The sequence below is a fragment of the Meleagris gallopavo genome, chromosome 6, assembly GCF_905368555.1.
Source record: "Meleagris gallopavo chromosome 6, MGAL_WU_HG_1.1, whole genome shotgun sequence".
NCBI lineage: Eukaryota > Metazoa > Chordata > Aves > Galliformes > Phasianidae > Meleagris > Meleagris gallopavo.
The window spans coordinates 22,425,713-22,450,963 of NC_139409.1; the positions used below are offsets into that span (position 1 = coordinate 22,425,713).

The 25,251-nt window shown below is 43.3% G+C and overlaps 2 protein-coding genes across 4 annotated transcripts; one reads left to right on the top strand and one right to left on the bottom strand.

The window, feature by feature from the left end:
* The first annotated feature begins 831 nt into the window (after positions 1 to 831).
* Positions 832 to 12,120, top strand: LOC104911416 (uncharacterized). 3 transcript variants are annotated; one of them, XM_085227437.1, is made up of 12 exons: positions 832 to 982; positions 1,059 to 1,172; positions 1,449 to 1,669; positions 2,324 to 2,617; positions 3,456 to 3,522; positions 3,978 to 4,031; positions 4,865 to 4,943; positions 5,210 to 5,247; positions 5,331 to 5,418; positions 6,040 to 6,126; positions 10,020 to 10,067; positions 10,762 to 12,120. In XM_085227437.1, the coding sequence occupies exons 3-12, from the start codon at positions 1,486 to 1,488 to the stop codon at positions 10,897 to 10,899; spliced, it is 1,077 nt and encodes a 358-aa protein (XP_085083563.1). In that variant the 5' UTR covers positions 832 to 982; positions 1,059 to 1,172; positions 1,449 to 1,485; the 3' UTR covers positions 10,900 to 12,120. The 3 variants fall into 3 exon arrangements, with proteins under 3 accessions (XP_085083563.1, XP_085083564.1, XP_010710877.2); XM_085227438.1 differs by having other exon boundaries at positions 836 to 982; positions 1,080 to 1,172; XM_010712575.4 differs by lacking the exon at positions 832 to 982 and having other exon boundaries at positions 989 to 1,172; positions 10,706 to 10,902.
* Positions 11,943 to 24,346, bottom strand: LOC104911466 (1-aminocyclopropane-1-carboxylate synthase-like protein 1). The gene is made up of 14 exons (XM_010712687.4): positions 24,135 to 24,346; positions 24,004 to 24,063; positions 22,725 to 22,795; positions 21,871 to 21,940; positions 21,164 to 21,230; positions 19,456 to 19,553; positions 19,205 to 19,282; positions 16,937 to 17,037; positions 16,428 to 16,514; positions 15,264 to 15,309; positions 13,308 to 13,449; positions 13,075 to 13,217; positions 12,767 to 12,920; positions 11,943 to 12,117 (listed from the first exon to the last, which is right to left on the bottom strand). Exons 1-14 carry the CDS (start codon positions 24,279 to 24,281, stop codon positions 11,948 to 11,950), a joined length of 1,434 nt encoding a protein of 477 aa, XP_010710989.3. The 5' UTR covers positions 24,282 to 24,346; the 3' UTR covers positions 11,943 to 11,947.
* Between the last annotated feature and the right edge of the window lie 905 nt (positions 24,347 to 25,251).

Consider the following 25,251-nt stretch of genomic DNA (forward strand, 5'->3'; position numbering starts at 1 on the left):
TAACTGAATAGATAAAGAGATAGGAATAAGAAAAGCAACTTAGTAGGCTCTGCATCTAGTGAGCATTACTATTCAGACATCAGAACCTGTCTTTGATAGTCAGCCCCATGAAAACGCCAGCTTTCTGCTGAACAAGATCAAAATGCTGGAAATCGGTAGAGGATAACAAGAGAAAGCTTGACAAATTATTCTGTTATTGTAGACATCTGTGGTGTCACCATGTGGGTTCTGTTGAATGACTGCTTACATAAAAAGATGCAGTAGAACTGGAAAAGTCAGTTCAATGGTGAGAAATCCTCAACACTCACCTTTGGACTGTTTGGGTGTTTCAGGAAATCTTACAGTGACTGCACAGTTCTTAAACCCGTCTCCTGCATGTTCTGGCTTTTGGCCATTGTTGGAGGTGGGCAGCTCTGAAAAGCCAAGCTATAACACAGTGCTCTTCTTGTGTTGATCTAAAACGTTGCTTTTGGGTGCTGGCAAAAGAGGGAATAGAGATTAGAAAGAGAGAGAGTAGAGAGAGAGCACACAGCACAGAGGGCTCTCAAGGTAGGACCATGTGCTCAGCGAGGAGGAGGGTTACAGCAAGCCAGCAGATCTCCTCAGCAGTGGGCTTGGAGCACATGACCTCCAGAGGTTTCTTCCAAGCTCAACCCTTCCTTGTTTCTACATCAAAGTTTTGCAAAGGGTTCAAAACCAGCACTTGAACTGACAGATATTGTTAGTCACCAAAAACCAAAGTTAACGTGCAGATCCTCTTCTCAAGGTCTCTGCTTGCTCAAGGTGAGCCATAGGGCATTACGCGTAGGCTGAGCCTGACAAGAGCCTACAGAGGAAGGACTTTGCAATACACATTCCCATAATTATCCCACAGAACTCGTCACAAGCTGTAGCCTTATATGGATACGTTTTCAACATGCCACCTGTGCTTATCTCAGCAAGGGAGTGATCAAGTCACAGCTGAGATCTGCAGACTTTACAGGTAGGCACAAAGCAGTTGCTTTTGGTTTTGTTTCGGTCAACTCTATCTGCAGGATCTACCCCCATTTCCTCCACAGTCTGTGATTGGTTTCTTATAGGGAAGGAAAGACTCTGTCCAGCCAACACCCAATGCTTGCTGCACACCCCGTACTACTGCCCCTTCCTTGGTTATAAGCAAGAGATCGACACAGGTGAGTTTTTCTAGTTTACCACCTCTGCTGATCTTCTACTGAATGTGCATTTAATTTTTAAAGGGCTGTGCCCAGAATACTGTGCACAAACTTTGCAGCCAGCTGATAGACCCAGTGCTGCACTGACAGGTGCACAGAGATCACCCAGATCTCACTGGTAAAGGACGTGTCTTTGGAAAGTGGTGAAAGCTTTCCTTTGGTCATTTACCATGCTGTCTGCAGTTGGTTCTCCTTTTGGAGCTAATAGTCACTCATTGTTTTGTGACGTTTTGGAAGGTGGGAAATACCAAGAAGAAAAAACCCAGCACCAGCAATGGCCAGTGGGAATGAAAGGTTTGAGTCAAAGAGATGCAACAGGACAGAACAAATCACCCACAAACGAAGGAATGAAGACCTCCTGACATTCTACCTGCGTCATCAGGATGCAATAAGTAGTCCCTGTGCATGCCACCAAAGCAACATTTTCACTCTGCCATGTTCTGACGCTATGAGGAGAGGTAACTGGAAAATGCTGTATGCAGATTGTAATGTGAGAGATAAATGTTCTCAAGGAAAGCATTGCTGATCAACAGGTCAGAGTATCTTTACACTCTTTCATAGCAGGCTGCTGAAATCTAGGTTTAGGAAGAAGACGTTCCCAAATTCTGCTTATATATTTCAGATTCGTTGCCACAAACTGCCTTACGGCATGAGTTTATCAGAATGTCTTTATCAGAAAGAAAGGGATTGTTAACTGTATCAGATATTACTCACATAGAAAATTATTTCTATTAGTGTCACCTGGGGAATGATTTGTGTTAAGAAATGAATCAATGATGCTGAATGGGAGGGAGTGATGCTCTTCAGTAAAGAGGTGGGGACAAGGACTATGAACACACGTGGTGCGGGGAGGCAGCTGGAACCTCTGACTCAGCTTTGTCCCCAAAGAAATCCTGAGTGCAATACTGCCTCTGTCTTCTCCCTCAAAAAAGCTTCAGAAGTTCTTGAAGCTTTCCATATTGTCGTATGGAAAGAAACGGATGCTTGGGTTTACTGTTCTGAGTCAGATAAAGAGCTGATGCCCAGGACTGTGTGATTTTTTTACGTTTCAGATGAAAGCCACCTCTTTGTCCATAGCTGGGTTCCAATTATATTTACTCTTCATTAAACAGACATCCAAGTGCTTCAGAAGTTCATCAGAAAGTACGAGCCCCATGGAGCTGTTGTTACCAAAGAAGAAGTTGTTATTGTCAGTGAAGACACTGATGTTTGCAGACAAACATCATCAAAGAACTCCAGCAAAGCTGCAACCCTAATGGAAGAGCACAGGGTAGAAGCAGGAAGCAGAGGCTGCCCAGACTCCCATACCATAGATCTTGGGGAGCCTCCCCGAGGCAGGCCACGGTCACAGCCTCCAGCTTCAAGGGACCAAAAGGAACCAAAGAATTTAGGTCTTCCCCCTGATGGTAAGTGAAACTGCATGGGTGAGAGCGAGAGAATCACCGACTGCAATGTTCTGTTGTCAGTGGTCTGAGTTACATCCATAATTCTGTGGAGATGTGTATGGGTAGCTAAGACATGTACTGATTCCATCTGTGTAAATAACAGATTTAAACTGAACTTGGTTGTATCAATCATCTTTCTAATCCAGAACAGTTAACGGCAGGCAGAACGACAAGATTATGTTTATACAGATTTTTGCCTCACTACTGTAGGGCCATTAAGGCCCTTTGTTAATCATTATATATACAATATCAGCAGCCACAATAAATGTGATCTTTGTTCCATGTAGAACATACCTGGTAAAGATGGAGACTAAAGTCTGCATTACCTCAAAGCACAGTCAGGAGAAAATCCCTGCGCTGCTGGGCTGACGTCTGTGCCCAGGCTGTGTCCAGATGGGGGCTGCTGCAGGCTGTGCAGGGGAATGCAAATGCAGCATAGAAGCAGCCCATTTCTGAGTGACCAGTCAGCACTGGGTATACAGTGAAAGTAAACAAGGGGCCTATGAGGCTGTTACAGAGCTGTTGGTTAAACATCAGCCCTGCTAAAGAAATAGAAAGTGGCAGTGCACCCTGCTGCTGTAGCTGTGGAGTGAAACACCCACCCACTGGCAGTGCCCCTTGGCATCCCACAGCTCTCACAGGACTTTTGATGGCTTCCCCTGGGGAATTCTTGACAAACAAGCGAAGCAGGAACATTTCACTCTTTCACCACATATTCTTGGGGTAGCATAGTTTTACTCTCAAGTTCTGTTGCATTGGTGAAATGATTGAAATAACATTGTCTGTGTGGTCTCTCCAGATTTCAGCAAGAAGGTCTATGGGCTGGCAGCCACTTATCTCATGATAGCAGTGGGATTTCTAGGCTGGTAAGTTCAGCCTCTGTTCAGTCACTCTCACAACAACATCTCTGTGGTTAAGCTAATTGGCTGCCTGGGTCTGGGGGTTGCTACTCCCTAGGTGCTAACAAGGGAAGTTGCAGGTAATGAGATTCTCTACAGCTGTGCAATACAACTCAGCCCTGATGCATTTAAATGATTCCATGATCCCTCAGCTCTTCACAGAGCACACGTTCTCCAGGGTCTGCTCAGAGGTTTGGAGTGACTCTGCAGCTAAAAGATGGAAACTCAGAAGTCCAAGTTGTTGCAAGATTATGCTCAGTGGTTAAAAATGGAAAATAGGAGAAGTTGCTTTATGCCCAAATGTAATGGAAGCTCACCTGCTGGGATGAGCTTATCCCTGAAGCTCCAGCAATCCCATGGATATGCTGTAATGTGCTTTGCAGTCTCGTAGGATGCTCTAACTCCTGCTTTGTCTTTTGCAGGTCCAGGCTACGGCTCCAGCTGGGGAACTATTACTGGCTATTCCTCACTTTTGTGTAAGTACCCAGAATGATATGCCAGGCTTCAAGTTCAGGTAAATGCTGTGGTCATAGAATCACAGGATTGTTTGAATTGGAAGGGACTTTTAAAGATCGTCTAATCCAATTCCCCTGCAGTGAACAGGGACACCTACAGCTCGATCAGAATGCTCAGATCCTGAGCTACCCCTGACCTCCAGGGACGGGGCATCTACAACCTCTTGGGCAGCTTATGCCAGTGCCTCACCACCCTTATTGTAAGGGACCTTTTCCTTATATCCAGACTGTATCCAAGTATCCATTCTAAATTTCAAATGATTTGTATGAACAATCTCTGCTCACCATGTTCAGGGGCTGAAAGGACCTAGAAAAAGCAGAAAGTAAAGCCTCTGGGCATGCTGATATACTGCTTACCAAAAAGCTGCTAGGCATGAATTACGTGACTAACAGCAAGGCCTTTGTGTTCTCCCCTGGGTGCAGCCTTCTGATACGAATTTGCAGATCTTCAGAGATGCTCACTTAGGTGAGTTAGAGGTAAAAAAAAAAAAAAAAAAAATCTTTTCTGATATCCACACGAATATATGACAAATATCTGAGGGAAAAAAAGTTTATTTATTTGACTTGCAACTATGTAAAGCTGCTCTGTTTCAACCAGTACAGCCTGTGTAATTGAGACTCCATTTCAATAACACAAAAATACTTTGGAAAAAATCATTGAATATTTATTGGATGGATGAGCACGTGGAAATCTGAATGCTTTGCTTTCAGTATTAAAACTGTTACCACTTATTTGCTGTCTTTATTGGAACTATCACTCATTAAAAATGTTTTGTTTTTTTCTCTGTAATCAGGATGTGCATTGCTCTTATCCTCCTGAGCTCTGCAGCCAGCCAAATGGGTTCCGTGAATGCCTTTTACAGCTTGATAGTGGTAAGCCTATTGCTGAACTCCACAATTTTTCCTCTTCAAGTTCTTTCACATCTCATCAATTGATACATTTAAAATTCTCCTCAGCAAGAAATGTCATCTAAAAAAATCTGTCTGCATTATATCTATCATGGAATTTTTTTCCCATTCTGTGAGGCGAATGTTCTGGATAATACTGATTTCCAACAATTGCCAAAAGGATTATTTTCTCTGTGCAGGCAGACAGAGGTGTGATGAGTGGGATTTATTTATTTATTTTGTCTTCGTAGACAGCAATTGGAAGTGCAATACTTGGAATTATTTCAGAGTAAGTCCTTCCAGCATTTTTCTTTCACTACTTTACCGTCTACTGGAGCACAGTGAGATAACAGGTTGTCTCTTGTGTCCTAGCTCCTATGAGTCAGTGACAGTAATGTTAGTTGGAGGAATAACTGCAGCTGCAACCCTGTTACTGTATTTATTTGCTCGGAAGACAAATGTAAGTATTAACAACATTCTAGGTAACTACAAGTAGTCTAAGTTGTTGTGATATTAATGACAGTTTTATATCTGTGTTGACTTCTGGAATTGTTCAATTTCTGCAAGCTTTGTATGCAACTGAAAAACTAGCAAAGTAGAAAGAAAGAGAACTGAGAAGTTTGTATGGAAGCTGTGACACTCATAGGACCAATCTCACTCTTTCTGTCACAGTTTTTCTCTTCTGTCTTCTTAAAGTGAGAGAATTCAGAATTTATACACAGAATGTGCTGTATTTAAGGGATTTTACTTGTGATTATATCACCACTTGTCTGTTTCTTGGAAATGAAATCAGAAATGCTGACGAGTATCAATGGGAAGGCAGCAGGAGCTGGAAGTCATGTTAAGAGACTAACAAAAGCAGAACGAGAATCTGATTTATGGAAATACTCAGTTTATTAATAGACCAGCAAGAGGAGCAAAAGCTTAAGTCAAGTCAGCAGCAGTAGTCTCTGGGTTTGTCTATGCATGTCACTGCTGTTACTTCATTAATCAACATCCCTGCACAGTATGTATTGTTTTGATTCAAAGATGTGCTGGCTAATTGCAGCTAAAATATCCTCACTGTTCTTTGTGTTCCCAGAAACCCCTAATGAACTTTACCATATCAAGCAGTTTGAGCATCCTGTGGGTTGCTGGGGCAATTGCCTGTGTCATTATAAACTCCTATGTAAGTACCTTACTGGATTGTGCTTGCTGGATGCACTGACATGAGTCAGTCTGTGTCCTGCAGCACCTGTAACCACTTCATAGAATCATGGAATAACCAAGGTTGGAAAAGACCTTGTTGGCCTCTTCTCTCATGTAACTAGTGATAGAATTAGAGAGAATGGCTTCAAGCAGCACCAGGAGAGATTTAGGCTGGGTGTTAGGAAATACTACTTTTCTGAAAGAGTAGTCAGGCACTGGAGTGGGCTGCCCAGGGAGGTGGTGGAGTCGCTGACCCTGGAGGTGTTCAAGGAATGTTTGGATTTTGTGTTGAGGGACATGGTTTAGTGAGTGCTATTGGTGATAGCTGGATGGTTGGACTGGATGATCTTGAAGATCTTTTCCAACCTTGGTGACTCTGTGATCTCCAAGATCATCCAGTCCAACTGTCCATCTATTGCCAATATTTCCCCACTAAACCACATCCCTCAGTACAACATCTGAATGAAGGGGGAAGGGGACAAAATGACGACCGCTGGGACTGAGGGGGCAGTTTGAGGCTCCATACAGAACTTGATGGGTGGAGACAGTGGAGTTCAAAGGCTTGGAAAGAGGTGGAGGGATGCTGCTTCTCTTAAGTGCCTATATACTAATGCGCATAGCATGGGGAATAAACAGGAAGAGCTGGAGTTCTGCGTGCGGTCGCGAGGTCATGATCTCATTGCGATCACGGAGACGTGGTAGGACAGCTCGCATGACTGGAATGTTGTCATGGAGGGCTATGTGCTTTTTAGGAAAGATCGGCTGGCTAGGCGGGGTGGTGGAGTTGCTCTTTATGTGAGAGAGCAGCTAGAATGTATTGAAATTCACTTGGGGGAGATTGATGTAGCAGTGGAGAGCTTATGGGTGAGAATCAAGGGGCAGGCTGGTAAGGGTGACACTGTTGTGGGGGTGTACTACAGGCCCCCTGATCAGGATGAGGAGGCTGATGAGGCCTTCCATATGCAACTGGATGTAGCGTCACGTTCCCAGGCACTGGTGCTTATGGGGGACTTCAATTATCCAGATATTTGCTGGATGACCAACATAGCCAGGCACGCACGGTCCAGACAGTTCTTGCAGTGCGTTGAAGACAACTTTCTGATGCAGGTGGTGGAGGAACCGACGCGGGGAGGGGTGTTACTGGACCTTATTCTCACCAACAGGGATGGACTTGTTAAGGAAGTAAAGGTTGGGGGCAGCTTGGGTTGTAGTGATCATGAGATGGTGGAGTTCAAGATCTTGAGTGGAAGAAGCAAAGCAATAAGTAGGATTGCTACCCTGGACTTTAGGAGAGCCAACTTCGATCTCTTCCGGGACCTACTTGGAGCTATCCCGTGGGCTCGGGTGTTAGAAGGTAAGGGGGCCTCTGAGAGCTGGTCAGCATTTAAACAGCTCTTCTTCCAAGCTCAGGATCAGTGCGTCCCTGTGAGCAAGAAATCGGGAAAAGGTGGCAGGAGACCTTTGTGGATGAGCAAGGAGCTCATGCGCAAGCTCAAAGGAAAGAAGAAGGTCCATGAAATGTGGAAAAAGGGTCTGACCACTTGGGAAGAATATAGGAATGTAGTCAGGGCCTGCAGGGATGCAACGAGGAAGGCTAAAGCCCATCTGGAATTGAATCTGGCTAAAGTGATAAAGGGTAATAAAAAAGGCTTCTTCAAGTATGTTAATAGCAAAAGGAAAACTAGAGAGAATGTGGGCCCCTTACTAAGTGAGGGGGGGGTCCTCGTAACGGGGGATGCTGAGAAGGCAGAGATACTGAATGCCTTCTTTACTTCCGTCTTCAGTGAAAAGGCTCTCCCGCAGGAATCCCACACTCTGGAGGTTAGTGAGAGGGTCTGGGGAATGGGAGACTTCCCTTTAGTCAGGAAAGAGGACGTGCATGAGCGCCTAGGCAGTACTAAGGTCCACAAGTCCATGGGACCTGATGGGGTGCATCCACGTGTGCTGAGAGAGCTGGCGGAGGTCATTGCCAAACCACTCTCCATCATTTTTGAGAGGTCTTGGACAACAGGGGAGGTCCCTGAAGACTGGAGGATAGCCAATGTCACTCCGGTCTTCAAAAAGGGCAAGAAGGAAGATCCGGGTAATTATAGGCCTGTCAGCCTCACCTCTGTCCCTGGAAAGGTGATGGAACAGCTTGTGCTGGATACCATCTCCAGACAACTGGGAGAAAAGGAGGTTATCAGGAGTAGTCAGCATGGGTTCACCAAGGGGAGGTCGTGCTCGACCAACTTGGTGGCCTTCTATGATGCTGTCACACGCTGGGTGGATGGGGGAAGAGCGGTAGGTGAAGTCTACCTTGATTTTAGAAAGGCGTTTGATGCTGTCTCCCACGACATCCTAATAACAAAGCTGAGGAAGTGTGGGATAGATGAGTGGACAGTGAGGTGGGTTGAGAACTGGCTGACTGGCAGAGCACAGAGGGTCGTCGTTGGTGGTGCAGAGTCTGGCTGGAGACCTGTAACCAGTGGTGTCCCCCAGGGGTCTGTGCTGGGTCCGGTCTTGTTCAACATCTTCATCAATGACCTTGATGAGGGGATAGTGGCCACCCTCAGCAAGTTTGCTGATGATACGAAGTTGGGAGGATTGGCTGACGCACCTGAAGGCTGTGCTGCCATTCAGCGAGACCTGGACAGGCTGGAGAGCTGGGCAGTAAGAAACCGGATGAGGTTCAACAAAAGCAAGTGTAGGGTCTTACACCTAGGGAGGAATAATTGCATGCACCAATACAGGCTGGGGGATGAGCTGCTGGAGAGGAGCTCTGCAGAGAGGGACCTGGGCGTCCTGGTGGACGACAGGTTGGCCATGAGCCAGCATTGTGCCCTCGTGGCCAAAAAGGCCAATGGCATTCTGGGGTGCATTAAGAAGAGCGTGTCCAGCAGGTCGAGGGAGGTGATCCTCCCCCTCTACTCTGCCCTGGTAAGGCCTCATCTGGAGAACTGTGTCCAGTTCTGGGCTCCCCAGTACAAAAAAGACAGGGATCTCTTGGAAAGAGTCCAGCGGAGGGCCACAAAGATGGTGAAGGGCCTGGAGCATCTCCCCTATGAAGAAAGGCTAAGTGAACTGGGTCTGTTTAGCCTTGAGAAAAGAAGACTGAGAAGGGACCTGATCCAGGTTTATAAATATCTGAGGTGTGGCGGCCATAGTGGTGAGGCCAGTCTCTTTTCAGTGGTACGTGGAGACAGGACGAGGGGAAATGGACATAAGCTGCAGCACAGGAAGTTTCGCACGAATGTGCGTAAGAACTTCTTCACGGTGAGGGTGACGGAGCACTGGAACAGGCTGCCCAGGGAGGTTGTGGAGTCTCCTTCTCTGGAGATATTCAAGTCTCGCCTGGACGCCTACCTGTGCGACCTGGTGTAGGGAACCTGCTTTGGCAGGGGGATTGGTCTCGATGATCTCTAGAGGTCCCTTCCAACCCCTACAATTCTGTGATTCTGTGAATGTTTCCTGAACACCTCCAGGGTCGGTGACTCCACCACCTCCTCCCAGGGCAGCCCATTCCAGCACCTGATTACTCTTTCAGAGATGTAATTCTTCCTACCATCCAACCTGAATCTTCCCTGGCACAACTTGAGGCCATCTGGTCTGGCTGGGGTATATCAGCCATTTTTTTAGAAAAGGTTAACCTTTAGTCATCTGATGTGTAGAAATAGCCTGTAGATTATCCCATATAATAAACTGATGAGTTTGCTTCTTCCCAATCCAATGAACAAGCATAGCTAGGCATGTGACAGAAGTAGAATTACACCTGTTTCAGGTTAACTGCTCCAAAACTGTTGTGTTGTTTTCATTGTGTGGCCTTTCTTGGATTCAACTGGAGCTTGATCATTTTTACATGATTGTGATTCAGTTTTTTGCTCTTCCTCACAGAAGTTCCAGGCTTTGTACGCTCTGTTTGGAATTCTGTTCTTTGCTACTGTAAGTACGACACTAATGCTGCTTATTCCATCAGTAAGTCACTGCTTTTTGCTACAAACTCTTGGTGAAGCTCTCAAATACCACTCCCTGGTGCTGCAGTTTGCCCCCTCTCTGTGCGCACTGCGTGACATGGGAGTGCTGAGAGCTGCGGCCTGCAGACTGGCTGCTTCTTAGGCCTTCTCCAACGAACTGGGTGAGGCAAATAGCAAGCTGCACTTCTTACCTGCCAGAATCAGGAAATATTTGGCTTAGCTGCTGAAGCACACAAGTGATCTCTGGCCCCTGCTGGTAGTGAGATGGCCAAGAAACATTTCTCTATACAGGGGCTGCAGAAGCAGTCTGCTTCTTGGCTGCAGTGATAGGAATACATGTCTTCCACGTTTTTCTTTATTTTGGGTTCCAAGTGTCTACAAATTGTCTACAGCTAATTTTGCAGTCCTGAGGGTTGAACAGCCCTCTGTCTCCGCTGGAGAAGAGTTAAGACTTCTTATCATTAATAAGGGATTGCAATCATTTTCTAAAAGAATCCTCTTGCTGTAAATCAGACGTTGACAGTTCTCTACATTGTCCCTTTTACATAGCAATTTTTTGCCAAATAAAACAGATGGTGAGTACTTTTCTTTTAATGTAATTTGCAGAAATTCCACAACGCGAAACTGAACGTAAGTGCTGTTTTCTTCTCTCTTCTTACAAGGATCTAACAAGGACAGTGACTGAGCTCCAAAGTCAGCCCATGGAAATGCAGCATTCCATGGACCATGCTGAGGCAGCACAAGGACTTTTCATACCCATTGCAATGATCTTCTTCTTTACTTTGCTATTAGTTGGTTGAACACATGACAAAGCCAAATATTTTGGCTGCCCTCAACTATCAGCAAAGTGCCACTTTTACCTAAAGGAAAGTACATGACTGCGGCTGTGGAATGTATTTTCATGTAATAGTATTTCTATGGATGAAAAAATTCTTACGATATTGTAAAAGCGTATTAAAGAGAGAGTGAGCACAACATACTGAGCTCATCTGTGAAATATTTTCCTCATTGATGAGATGGTCCCAGTGCAAAGCTTAGGTCCAGGCCACTTGATAAATGAATTATGATGCATTTATTGTCAGAATTGAACCCCAGTGAAAAGATATGGACTGTAGAGAAGAGGGGAGATGTTTGAGGGGATAATGATGGCTACTGTGAATATCTTTTTAAGGATTGTCCTTTGTACTTCTGGATGCTTGGTAATTTGATAGAGCAGCAAACAGACGCTCAACAAAGTGAGAAGGAGAGCAAAAGCCAGGAGTGACGTTATCTTAGGATTAACTGCTGCAACATTCTGAGCATGGGCACATCTCATATGCATATAGTGAGTTACTTAAAAATTTAAGATTTAACCCTGTGTTGCATTATACTACTTGTTTTGGAGCATTACAGGCATTTGAAACATCTTTAACTATTGACAGTATCTCCTATATACAGCCAGCAACAAAAATTTAGGAGAACTTGAATATCACCTGATTCAGTATTTGCAGTCTTCTGATTAAAATATGCAGTTCGCTACCTATAGGCATCTGCATAATTTTTACCAGCATGTTCAAAATTTTATAATCTGCCATCTAAGTATATCTGTAAGACTTCTTGCCTTTCACTGATGCTTAATAGACTTGAAATTGAATAAAGCTGGAGGCAGTACTCAACAAGGGCAAGCTTCAGAATGTCTAAAAGGTCCAATTTCTTGAAATTTCATTCAACAGATCTGCTTGCATGACTAGAAGTCACAGCAAAGCGAGACTGTTACGCAACGTTACAGCCGAAAATACTTAAGTAATGTAATCCTTTAGTAAACATAAGCATGATAAATTTCATCAGTCATTAAATGCACAGATGAGTTTAAAAAACAAGTATATTTTTTAGCTGGGAGGCATCATCTCGTGCTGTATTTGAAGGTGTGCCAGAAGAATCTCTTTCTGGGCTGTGTGAAGAGTCTGCACTAGAAGATGTGTTGTTTACAACTGGTTTGGCATCATCAACATGCAGCATTTGCTGAAGTCTTTCAATACCTATCAAAGGAAAACATAGCTCAGTAAAAATGGTGAAAATAGAATGGAAAGGTAGACTGGACACAGATTGCTCAGAGATGCTGTGTAATCTGTTTTTAGACAGTCCCAAAACTTGATTAAAGAAGGCTCTGAGCTCTGGTTTAGCACCTGGCCCCACTCTCAGCAGGAAGTTGAAGTAGTTGACCCAAGATTTCCCACCCAATCTACACTTTTTTGTTACCCCATACACTTCCTTTACTTCACAGAAATCCCTTTTGCCAATAATATATAGCATTTGTTCAAAATATATGTAGTTAAGTGCATAAAGGATGGGTAAATTTTTCATATGTCACATATGAAGTATATACAGATTAGGGGTGCTGTGGAATACCAATATGAGATAATGGGTAATTTTCAAGAACAAGAAGTGACTTCCAACATAGAAAAAAAAACAATTCTTAAGATGCAATTCCACAAACTTGAAAGGTTTGACATAATCTAAGAGTAGTGCTCAGTACCAATGCTCTGGGCCGTTCTAGTATTTCTCAGTTCATACAAGGGCTAATAATGCCCTCACAAGCTAAGAGGAGATAGGTAGATTTGAATAATGCTAATGTTTCCCAAAGCTTGCATGCAACTACACGATGTATTAAAAGTAAAACCAACTTACATAAATAAATCTTATCTACAGAATCAGAGAAAACCAATCGAAACCATCCAGGTTCATAACAATAAAAAGCTTTTCCAGGACTAATCAGGAGTTTCTTATCAAGGAGCTTCTGCCACAGTTCAAGTTCAGCTTCAAATGTCTGTGATTTTAAGAACTAAAAAAAGAAAATAAATTATTATTAAAGATTGAACAAATACACAGACTGAACGGGCTTTCTATGACCTGATATTAAAGCACTTTACAACATGCACAAGCAATTTTCACATTTTCAGCTTCTACATTCCCACTATTTCGAAGCTCTTACATACTTTCCTGAAGTCTGCCCACACATAGAGTCCTCCTGAACTTTTCAGCACAGGTATTCCAATGTCTGCAAGTCCATCCACAAGAAGATTCTGTGCTTCCTTAAGTCTCTTCTTGTTGGTGGGAAAAAACACATTATCCAACCAATCTATCAAATCAAGACAAATAAAATTCTATTTATTTCCACCTGTAATGGAAAAAAAAAACAGCTCAATGGAACATTTCTAGTGGGGCTAACCTCTGTCCTTAAGGAATTGAGTGAGAACATGCTGGATGGGTCCAGGACAGCTGTGGAAGACAGCTAGTTGATTCACAGCTTTCTGAATTTCATGATTTCTGGTGTACAGTACCCCAACTCTGATTCCACTCATACCAAAATCCTTGGAGGAAAAAAGAAGATGGAGAGGAGCAATTTTTACTTTATGCTTGTCCTTTATCAAGCCACCAAGTTTAGAATCATTCTGATGTAAAGGAAAATAAATCTCAAAAAAGGTATGTTACCACATCAGCTGTTTGATCAAATAAATGTTCCTACTCTGCAAAAATAACCTTTGATAACACAGTAAAACATTTGATAACACAGCAGGCATTGGAGTGGGCTTCCCAGGGATGTGGTGGAGTCACTGTCCCTAGAGGTGTTCAAGAAACATTTAGATGTTGTATTGAAGGACATGGTTTAGTACGAAATATTGGTGATAGGTGGATGGTTGGACTGGATGATATTGGAGGTCTTTTCCAATGTTGGTGATTCCATGATTCTGTGATGAAGTATAAAAAAAATATTGAGAACAGATGTGTAACTACAAAAATTAAATTCGGCATTGTCATCAGTGCCTACTGAAGTACATGTTCTGCAACAGTCACTTTTCAGAAGTATTTCCAAAAGCTACATAAGCATGCAATAGCATATACATATTAAAGTCAACTTATGCTGAGTCCCTGTGCAGAAAGCCATATGGTTTAGACATGAAATCCTAAATTCTACTATTGCAAGTCACCAACATCTATCAATGTAGTTATTTTAGCATATCTCTTGCATTATTATTGATGAAAGAATTCTTAATATTAATGAAAAAAGCATTTAGCTCCTCATTGAGCAGAAGTTACATTAACAGCAAGGAAGTCATTAGCCAAGCAGAGAATGAAAGACCAAGACCAAGAAATTTAGGATAAGTATAGAGTAATATCAAAGTTAAAAATACTGACCTACTGTGCCATTTCTAGAGTCATTTTATGTACAATGCAGGGACTGCTCCATCCCCAAACAAACAAACAAACACAAACAGATAGTATAATGTCCACTCAGTAAAGTACCAAATTAATCCCTGTCTGCAACAGGAGGTATAAGATTATGTCACCTCCATCATGAAATCTTTGCAAACATTCTCCATGCCAAATTGGAGGTATCATTTACCCAAGTCTGAAAGGACTGCAGAACAAACAAGTGGCTATGGAAATTTCTGCTCATTACATTAACTGGAAACGTCTAACTTATCTTCTGGAGCACACTTGGCCAAATGGAGTCCCAAGAACAGTAGGAAACAATCAGTAACATCCAAACAACTGTGAGACAGGAGAGGCAGAGGGAGAAGGAGATGGTGAAGGAGAATGTGAAGGCACATTATGCTGGCAAAGCAGCATAAAATAACACAACCCTGGTAAAAGTTCTACACTGCTTTTCATTAACTCAGTTTTGAAGCCTTTCGTGTTTCTCAGATAAACTAGTAATATTGTGTGTGCTTTAGTTATAGGCAAGAATAATGAAAGACAGACCAGTGGCTTTACCAAGGTTGCTTTCAAGGCCAACAACTGAAACAGGCTTGGCTCATACCCTAGGCAGTCTCCATTATACCCCATTATACCCCTGTTCCAATCAGCCATCAGTTTACTGTTCCCTCCAAGAGAAGAAAAGACAAAATGCTACAGATTTGAAGTATACTTATATGCATAATCTTCCACTGTAATTTCCCCCAGCAAATGTAGCAACGGTGACTGTATAAATAAGCATTAACTGTTTCTGTTAAGTAGATCCCTAATTAAACTGCTAAAATTAATAAATTCTAGACCGCCAAAGGAGAAAGTAATAAATAAAGAGAAGCTCAGTTTGTTATCTGTAATACAAATTGTGTCAGAATAGTTCAAATAAGTTTTGTGGTGAAATATCTTAAAACACAAAGATAATATTTTGACTTACCTTGCTAAAACCCCACATAAAATGTGTGCGTTCAAGATCTGGTAAACTGAATGAGAAAAGAAGAATTGTTGCATAAATGAATAAGTTGTGCAGGCTTACAAAAATGATTAAATATGTAAAATTATAATTAATTTTCAGTGAAATTAGCATATAAACTTTTCAAGTGGCATGGATTTTTTCAGAGAACTTGTAACAAAAGGCATGCAGTATTCTAGGAGGCACAGTAAAATAACAGAAAAGGACTTCTAGTATGATGTAACAGACCAGTTACATTTCCCAGATTCCCGCTGCATAGTCAGTGCTCACACCTATATTAGAACAAAAGCAGTATTTCCATAAGGGATGCAAAACGGGTCTTGTACTCAACAGAGAACAATTCTTTGCTCCACTCTGCTGCGTTTCAGGCTGGGGAAGGGAGAGGTGAACATTTCAGGTCATGTATTTACATGATTTGGACAGAATACTCTATTGTAGACTACTGAAGAAGATGCTATTTTCTCCTTTGTGCAACTTTGTGTAAATAGAGCTAAGCCTGGAAATTTCCTTCTTCAGCCTAATAAAGGTGTGTGAACTTTCACAGTAACAACAGCATTTTTTCAGGCATTATTTATAGCTTATGATCTTGTGTGGTTGAGACAACAACCGGTAGCTCACTGATTGGTTATACTTGGATGGACTGGGAAATTTCCTATCAGTGAGATGTTTATGCAGTTAAGACCATACTTTCGGACAAAGAAGTTCTATTAGTCAGATACCAATAGGTTTAAGCATTGTTGAAGAATTACTCTTTCCACTGCCTGCCAGAGGACACTAAGTGCCCAATAGCATACTAGTCAGGAAAGAGACTCATTGTAGCAGGTAACTTGCTCACCTTTAGGAAATTCACGGCCATTAAAATGAGAAAGATGAGGGGCTCTGTCAATTTTTGATTACTATTACTATGCCATGCACATTAGCTACAACCAAGAGATCTGTTCATGTCAGTCTAGAAGCATCTCTTCTATTAACAAGTCTCACAGATGCAAAGACCTGGATATGAATTAGTTACAAATATACAGGTTATACTAGCTAAGCAGAAGGTTTTTTTTTTTTTTAAAAGGCATAGTTTCTATTTTGGATTAAATATCTTAAGTATCTTAGCCCATGCTACGAAATCACACTTACCTATCTAAGCTAAGAACACTGGTGAAGCTAGTATCATCATAAACAGACAGCATGTAGATTTCATCCATTATTACATGCAATTCATGTCTGTGTATAAAAAATACAGGCATTTTAATGTACTTAAAATGAATTTATTTCCACATATATATGTTTATATATATAATCTTAACTACTGACATTGCAAAGTACCCATAATAGTATGCCTATCTGCTATTATATTCACCATATCGATTTTACACATAGAAATCACAAGATTTTTTTTTTAAATAATCCCAACAGTATTTCATTTCAAAACGAACTGTTGGATCTCAGAGAGATCTCATTTTATTTTCGTGCTCCCAGAAAAGCCAAGCACAAAGGGTAGTTACACAAAAGCCAAGCTCAAGTCCCTGCATGCCACCTCCTCAGAACAGGCACAAAGGACAGCAGATAACAAAGGTGATTTTTCTTCATTGCTATATTGCATAATGGAAAACTGAATACCAAACAAATAGTGCCAGGGCTCAAACCTGTGTGCAAACTCAAGGCAATCCTTCAGTAACTGCTCTGGGTAAATGTCCCCTAAGGGGTTGTTAGGGTTGATGAGGACTAATACTCTCACTCTGATGCCCTGAAAAAAGAAAAACCAGCAGTGGGAGACAGCAGTGACACCAAACTGAAGTTGGAGGATGCAGCAAGAGCAGAGCGTTCCCTTCCATGGAAAGTTGGCTTTTAGAAATCACTGAATTATACCTGGTATATATTAGCATGCAGATTAAACTGCAGATTTTGTTTCAGTATGCATCCTGTGAAATGCCAAGATCACACCAAAAGGTTTGTTAGTGAATGAAAATCAGGTTAATGCTCATTTGAAACACCCACTGACCCCAACAGGCAAGATCACGATGTTGGGGGGACAAACAGTGGTCCTAAGATACACTTCCAAACAAATTTGATTGGCAAACAGTTAATGGCTGCAACAGAAACTTTTAAGACTTTAAATGCACCAGCATGAGGAATTACCTTATTCTTTCATGTTTGGAATAAACTTAAATCAGTACTTTTTGTTTCAGCACATTTAAGTTTTAGAAAAACAGACACACTGCTCCATCCTAGCCTTCTCTGAAGGAGATCATTTGCACTAAGCATCTCCATAGGAACTCCAGGAAATTAAATTAGGTGGAAGCACCAATACGTGCTTTCCCCTCCACATGCAATGCGTCTGAAATTTAATGGTTTCTTGTTCAGCTCTTGCTCACAGTAAGAGCTTTCAGCTTATTGCCTTTGAGTCCAAACACAGTAAAAAAATTAATGGGAAACGATGCAAATACTAAGCCCAAAGCGTGCTTGGCGTATCTGACATCTGACATATATTAAGCAGAAGATGCTGAGGCATTCATGTTCACAGGAGCAGTTGCTGAGGGATGGCAGATTCACAACTGCTCTTCTAGTCTGCTTACTACCTTGCACGTATCCTAACAGATGTTTGCAGTGTTATCCATGAGATCAGTTTCAGCTCTAGGATCACATACCTGTGCCCTGTGACCCCACACCTTGTCTGGGCAGTCCATGTCACACGAGCATGGTGCTCACACCCTGGCCAGCAAGGAGGGTTGGTGGGCAGCTGCACACTCAGTCCCACACAGACTGGCAGAGGCACTGGTTGATGACACAGATGTACAGATGGTGTCTAAACATAGGCACTGTGCTGACGAAGCAGTTGGGTAAATAGGAGAGCTTTGACATGTCTTACATTTAAAAAAAAAAAGCTATACACACATCCATGTGTATACAAAATACCTACTTTTTTATATGTGACCTTACTATAAGTGACCCTACTTGTGCCTATCTGTGGTATCTGTTATTAAACCTTATTTTCTATCCTAGAATAGGACATAACAAATCTGTGTTAGTCTTCTGTAACACCACTATCCTCACCACATCTTTGATAAAAATGTGTTACTACTCATCCTATGCTTCCTCTGCTGGATTCTATCAAGGAAGAGCACAAAGGCTGAGTGCATTTGTAGTTTTCCAAGAAGTTTGTGGACCACAAATACCAAGACACTAAGAATAGGAAACATTTGATCCCAAAATGCTGGTGAACACTGTTTTGTGGGCACTCACAAAACCAAGCATTTAAAACAACAACAACAACAACAACAACAACAGTTCCAAAGACAAAGAGGGAAAAAAATAATATTTAACAATATGATAAATAATATCCCCACTAACACAATCCTGATCAGAATAAAACAACTCAAAATGCTAAGAATTTTGATCTAATGACATTTCCTAAATCTTGCAAAAATTACGTATTTTCCAAGTAGCCATCCTAGTGGAAGAAGGTCCTGTGCCAAACCTCCTGACCCCACCAAGCTCCCAGTGATGTACAGCAGATTCTGTCCTCTTTGCTCCAGAAGAGCCCTCCTCAGAAGCACATTCAACAAGTTCCTTTAATTAACTACACACATCATTACAGTAACATATTCTCTCTTTTTAGGATCTGAACAACAGTTTCTTTACTATACTTTGAGTTCCATTACCAAGCAAGAGACTTAGTCTTGAAAGACAAATTAAGATCTATTCATAAAACAGAGTGAGGAGTTTCTCTGCATTTTGCTACATTGCCCAGATTACAGAAACAAATGCAAACCCTGTTGCTAGAGCTGGACACCTCCCCTCCTTCCACTCCAGAATATCTGCATGGATGAAGATATACAAATGGTTTGATACCAAGGGCATGTGCGACTTAAAAAAAGGAAAATCTGAAAATCAGAAGACACTGCTATTGCTACCTGCTTTTTAGCTCTCTGTAGTGCAGCTTCTAATTTTTCAGCTGTTAGCTGGAAAGGGTGAGTTTCTTCGTTAGTCACCTACAGGAGAAAAACAATCAGCAAGAACAAAGGAGGAAACACTCCCACCCAGTGAAAAACATACTCGATACTGGCTCTTGAAGAAGTTTAACAAATTACAGTTTCTGATGGCACTGCTTCAAGGAGGGAAGAATACGCTGAAGTATATGAACAGGATATGAACATGCCTTTACCTCACTGGACAAGGGCACATGCACGGGCTGCAGTCCACCATATAGCCACATTTTTGAATTTATGCCACCATAGTGAGGAGCTGGAATAAGATATCCATCTGAAAGTATTTAGAAAAATGAAGAAGTTAGAAAAGTTGAAGTTTCTCATGAGGAATCACTTTGCTAAGACACTAGTAAACTGAACTACCAGTCGAGGAATTTGCCATACGATTTCATCTCAAAGGGTTCGCTGCAGCCTAAACCAATATTCAAACTAAGTTGAAAATTTTGTACTTGTCCATCAACCTGAATTCTACCCAGTCCTCTTCCCTAGCATTTTCAATAGTAGATGTGTATCAAGTCATATAAGTAAAAGGGTATGGACCTAGTCAACCCACTGTGTTACTTATTCTAATAAAATAGTGACAAATAACTATCTTGCTCACATTTTGTCAGTGTGCTCTTAATTTTTCATCAGGAACTACTGCAAATCTTAAGTACTTCTCCCTGGCTGCCAAAGTACTAAATTGCAGCAAGGAATCCTGCAGCACTGTGGAACTTCTTTCCCTCCTGCTTTTTTATTTCTGTGAGAAGCCCCAGGTTGGTGCTTCCCTGCCAATACCCCGTGTGACAGGGTTTCAGAGAGGACAGTGTACTTCCTTTCCTCCTATTAAAGAAGGGGAGAAAGGAGTTTGTCAGTCTTCAGGCAAAAGAGTTTCTGTTGAAGCTTTGTAAATGCAAAAAATCTGAACATATTAAAGTAGGACATGGGTATGAGTAGCCTTGAGTAAACATTTTCTTTACCATTTTAAACAAAACTGATTCACAGCCTCTTTATCACCATGTGCTGAAGTCATCCCACTCACCTTCCCACTCCGATGGGTGCCCATGGATGCTACTCACACCTACTCCAGAAATCTTCTTGGCTGAAAATCCCTCTCTTGCTACAGATCCACTCCCTTTTCCCAAATTCCTTATGGTTGCTTTCCTTCCCCAGTCCACCTTCTCTCTGTGTGCTGCTCTCTCCAAACTCTATGTGGTTCCCATCTCTTTTTCTCATCACTCTTCAAAGTTCACTTTTTGTTATCTTTATACTCTTCCTCTTCCTATACGCTCCTCCCAAAAACCTTATAGATTATGTTCCAGAAAGCAGCTGGCCTGCTGATACCTCAAATGTTTTCCAACCTTATAGAAATAATCGGTGGCATTATTTCAAAGATACTTTGCTAGGAACAAAGAAATGCTATGTCTATGCTTTGCTTCATCCAGTTATAAGGAAAGCAAGCTGTCATTAAGACACAATGCTATCATGCTCACTTTTAATTTGTAAATAGAATCATACAATCATTTGAATTGCAAGGGGCCCTTAAAGGTCATCTAGTTCAACTCTCCTGCAATGAGCAAGGACACCTACAGTTACGTCAGGTTGCTCAGAGCCCCGTCCAGTGTGATCTTAACTGTCTCCAGGGATGGGGCATCCACCACCTCTCCAGCCTGTTCCAGTGCCTCACCACCCTGATTGCAAAACATAATTCCTCCTTATATCCAGTCAAAATCTCCCCTCTTTTAGTTTGAAACCATTTCCCCTTGTTCTATCACCACAGATCCTGCTAAAGTCTGTCCCCTTCTTTCTTACAGCCACCCTGCAGATACTGACAGACAACTCTTAGGTCTCCCTGAAGCACTAACAAATGCTTTCAGGCAAAAAGCATTCAAGGTTTTTACTCACCACCAGGGTCACACAGCACAGTTGACAGAGTGGCAAAAACAGCACAGCAGCCATTCATGACAGTGATCTGAAAAAATCAGAGCAAAGCTCCTTAGCTGAGATACTACCACCTCTGTGATTTAAATTCAAAACAGAAGAGTGAAGAAGCCACACTACCACAACTATGATACAAAGTGCTCGACTGTCACTCATTGACCACTTTTTCAAATGGAAAATTGACACCTTCTTCTGTACATCACTGTATATAGAATCACAGAACATCCCAAGTTGGGAAGGACCCACAAGGATCATCAAATCCAACTCTTGGCTCCACGCAGCACCATCCAAAAATCAGATCTCCTATCTGAGAGTGCTGTCCAAACACTCCTTGAACTCCAGCAGCCTGGGGCTGCGCCCACTGCCCTGGGCAGCCCGTTCCATGCCCACCGCCCTCTGGTGCAGACCCTGTCCCTGACCCCAGCTGCCCTCCCCTGACGCAGCTCCATGCCGTTCCCTCGGGCCTGTCGCTGTCACACAGAGCAGAGCTCAGCGCTGCCCCTCCGCTCCCTGTGAGGAGCTGCAGCCGCCATCAGGCCTCCCCTCAGCTCCTGTGCTCTGGGCTGACATAGATCTCTCCTGCAGCATCCTGCTGCCATTTGTGTTCAGATTTACTTATCTTTTATCAGTTCAAGAAAAAATAAACTGCAGACATAAGGCAATTTTCTTACATGTTCTGGTCTAAGTTCTTTTGCGGCTCTGGCATAGTCAGTCAGAAATTTGGCAATTTCTTCTCTGAAGCTAAAATACAGAATTAGAGTCAGCAATGTAACTGCATATTTCTCAGGAGAAAAAGCACAAAAGATGCATAGAAAAATGAAGTTTACAAAAAGAAACAAAGAAAAAAAAAAAAAAACAACGAACAAACACACCATTCTGTTATGAAAGCCTTGAAGATTTTTTACTTCCTACAGCTTAAACAACATAATTTCCTTAGATACAGAGAGAGCTACATTTTGTGAGATACAAAGCACACAGAAGACATCTGCAGCCTTGAGCAGCAGTGGCTGTGACTCAGCTGTTATTTCTGTACAGTGGGAAAGCAAGAAAATAAAGAAACTCATTTGAGCCAAAGTGGAGCGTTTTTAGAGGGAGCACCAGGATGTGGGCACCAGAAGCAGTGGGACCTGGTAAATGATGGCTCCAAGCGAGCTCCCAGGCGTGGTGAAGGCTGCTCCACTGTTCTCCAGGAGCTGTACTCAGGCCTGGCAACCCACAGAGCTCCCGTTCACCCCTGTCTAAGTCCGGGACGAATCCTCCCAGGAGTCATCCACCCTCAGCTCTGAAGAGCTGCCCATGCACATATGTCTTGCACACAGCCAGACACCAGATCCTTTGCCAGTTTTTAGCACTGTAAGGATAGAAAAAACAATAGAACAAAAAGCCAGGCAAGCAAAAGCACATCCATGAGCAGCTGCCATTAACACACTCGTCCTTCAGGCTCACCAAGAAAACAAAGCCACACACTGCAACTCATGAGCATGGAGCTCAAGTGGAGACAGAGAGGGGAAGATGAACTTCTTACCTCCTCGCACCCTGCGTGTCAGGGTACTGGAAGAGATCGGGCTGCAGGCAGTCCATGTCAGGCCGTGTGAGCTGGAGACATGAGAGAGAGACACTGTAGAACATGGAGTAATTGGGATCTTCTGCTCTGCTGTACCATGCTTTTTTGGTTTTATTTGTTCAATAACAATACGGAAATGGAGAATATAAAAAAATAATTAGATAAAGTTCTATGATTTGCAGTTCTCTTTTTTAAGATACTAGAAACAGCATTAAGACAAAGGAAGAAAAGAATGAAGGAATTACTTATTGCTTTGCTCCATCATACACTCAATCCCACATGGAGGAGAAGCAGGCCAGCTGCTCACACAGCCGCTGCTGAGATGTATCAAAGCCCAAACAATTCTTTCCAAATTGTTGACATCAGATGTTAATGCCAACCTTGATGAGCTTCTCAACCAGCAGAAATAACACACTATGTGCTACAGAAGGAAAGCAGCTATGCTATTAGCAGTGGCTTTCCTGCCCTCGGCACAGGTGTCCCTATGTAAACTGTCTGATATTCACTGTGGCCCCAATTTGGGTTCATTCCTATAACAATCTCCTCCTGTCGCCAGCCCTGCTGACCCCTGAGCTGAGCTGGACGCCGGCTTTGTGCACGGTCCTCCCTAACCAGCACCACAAAGGTGCCAGCAGTTGCACTGGTGCAAATCATCTCTGCATGCAAGGAGTTAATGTGCTCCCAACATGGCTCCCAGAAGGTCTGGCCACATGGTCCCAATCTGCCAGCACCTGAGCCAGAACATCTTGTTTTCAAGCAGGTAAACTAGAATTAACAGAGTGGGAAAAAACCTCCTTTAAAGGCTGCTTTCAGAGGCCAGCCCCGAGCGTGGCAGTTTAAGTTCTCAGTTGTAGCATTAATTCTGCCCCAAGCCTGCATTCTGCACACGGAGCACCCTGTGGTCTGAGCTTGGCTCTGCCAGCAGACATAGGACCCTTCGTTAGGGCACCGAGCACACGGCCCTTGCAGCAGCACAGCTGTGTCTGCGAAAATAGAGCACCTTCAGTTCTTTGTGTACGAGGCTGAAGCAAAACCAAATTGGGGTTTGCAACCTGAGGTGAATTTTCATTATGTTACTTAGCACACATGACATTCACGCAGTACGTGTGATGTGCATCCTTGTGAAAGCAGTTAGCGCGGTCAGCAGCCCTACGGGCGATTTTCTCCACGCTAAATTGTTACCCAGAAGCTTTGAAATTGTTAGAAAACAGCAAAGGAACCGGCAGGCCGCCACACTTACTCTCTCCTCTATCAAATCAAAGCACAGCCTGTTCTCGCTGGTCCCCAGGTTCACGATGCCCTGGAAGAGACGACACTGAACCACACCGGCAGAGCACCGTTTCCCCGCAGCCCCCGGGCCGCCGCCCGCACCTCGGGGTTGCGCTCCCGGTCGAAGGGGTCGGCGACGTAGAGGGCGAAGCCCCCATCCAGCAGCCCCGGCACGCCGGCGGCGATGCGGGCGCCGCGGGCAGACAGCGCCGGGCCGTCGGGACGCGCCGGGACGCCGCCGCCGCTCATCCTCGGGCTCGGAGCTCCGCGGCCAATGGCCCCGCCCCAGTGCTGCTTTCTGCTATCGAGCCAAGGTCACGATGTTCTAGTCAGGATTTTGGTTAAAGGCACTTCAGTACAATACTTGCGTGCTGTCAGGATAATGTGTACGTATCAAGGAATAACGTACTGAGTTTCCTGAAACTTGGCAATCATGGGAGACATGGAGATTAGCACTGGATTTTAACTGGTTTGTCTGGAAGAGTCAAATAACAGCTCACTCTTGTGAGAGAGAGGTACCTTCCTAATACCTTTCTACAGAAAATGCCACCAAGCCCCAACCCTGGCCTCAACGCCAACCCTGGCTGTAAGGGTGATTCTGATCCTCCTGTGCTTATGCTGGAGTTGTATAATGAGACACTGATAGCATTTTATGGGTGGTTTCAAATAGTTTGCTCTTTATTCTAGAGAGCTGCTGCTCTCTGAAAGCAAAGGAGCTCACCCAGCAGCTTCATGGCCTGAAAATTTTTCTTGTACCAAACCCCTGCATCAGCATGCACTTCTCAGCTGGCCCTCCCACAAACACACACCTGCTCTGCTGCATCCTTGCTCAGGCCACTGCTGAAGACACTTAGCGCTGTTTTTACACTTTACTGCACAGAGGAACTCCAAAATGACCTTTTTCCCTGAGATTCCATTTGTCACAGAATCATTTCAGCTAGTTCTAGCTATTAACACCAAGGAGTTTTGGATACCGGTGTGGGACACCACTCCTAAGAGATCCAAAATCCACCCTTGTTATCTATCAGCTGCAGATGTACCACCACTGCTGCACAGTGTTACTGGAAGGCACTGACTCGGAGTCCCACAAGAACCCCACCAGCTGCTGGAGGATATGGAGGAGGAATTGCTCACACCTGTTTCTGTTGGGTTGGCTCACACTGGTGACCTGAATGCCAGTGAAATGATGTAGCACTTCTTTACCAGCTACAATCCACAG

Bases quoted from the DNA above. Each gene is read 5' to 3' on its own strand.
- LOC104911416 (XM_085227437.1), top strand. From the start codon at position 1,486: ATGGCCAGTGGGAATGAAAGGTTTGAGTCAAAGAGATGCAACAGGACA. The intron at 3,523-3,977 runs GTAAGTTCAGCC...TGTCTTTTGCAG, and splicing joins GCAGTGGGATTTCTAGGCTG to GTCCAGGCTACGGCTCCAGC. The intron at 4,944-5,209 runs GTAAGCCTATTG...TTGTCTTCGTAG, and splicing joins CCTTTTACAGCTTGATAGTG to ACAGCAATTGGAAGTGCAAT.
- LOC104911466 (XM_010712687.4), bottom strand. From the start codon at position 24,281: ATGAGCGGCGGCGGCGTCCCGGCGCGTCCCGACGGCCCGGCGCTGTCT. The intron at 17,038-19,204 runs GTAGCAATAGCA...TTCTTTTTTCAG, and splicing joins TACAGAGAGCTAAAAAGCAG to GGCATCAGAGTGAGAGTATT. The intron at 13,450-15,263 runs GTAAGTCAAAAT...TTTTCCTCCAAG, and splicing joins TTATGTGGGGTTTTAGCAAG to GATTTTGGTATGAGTGGAAT.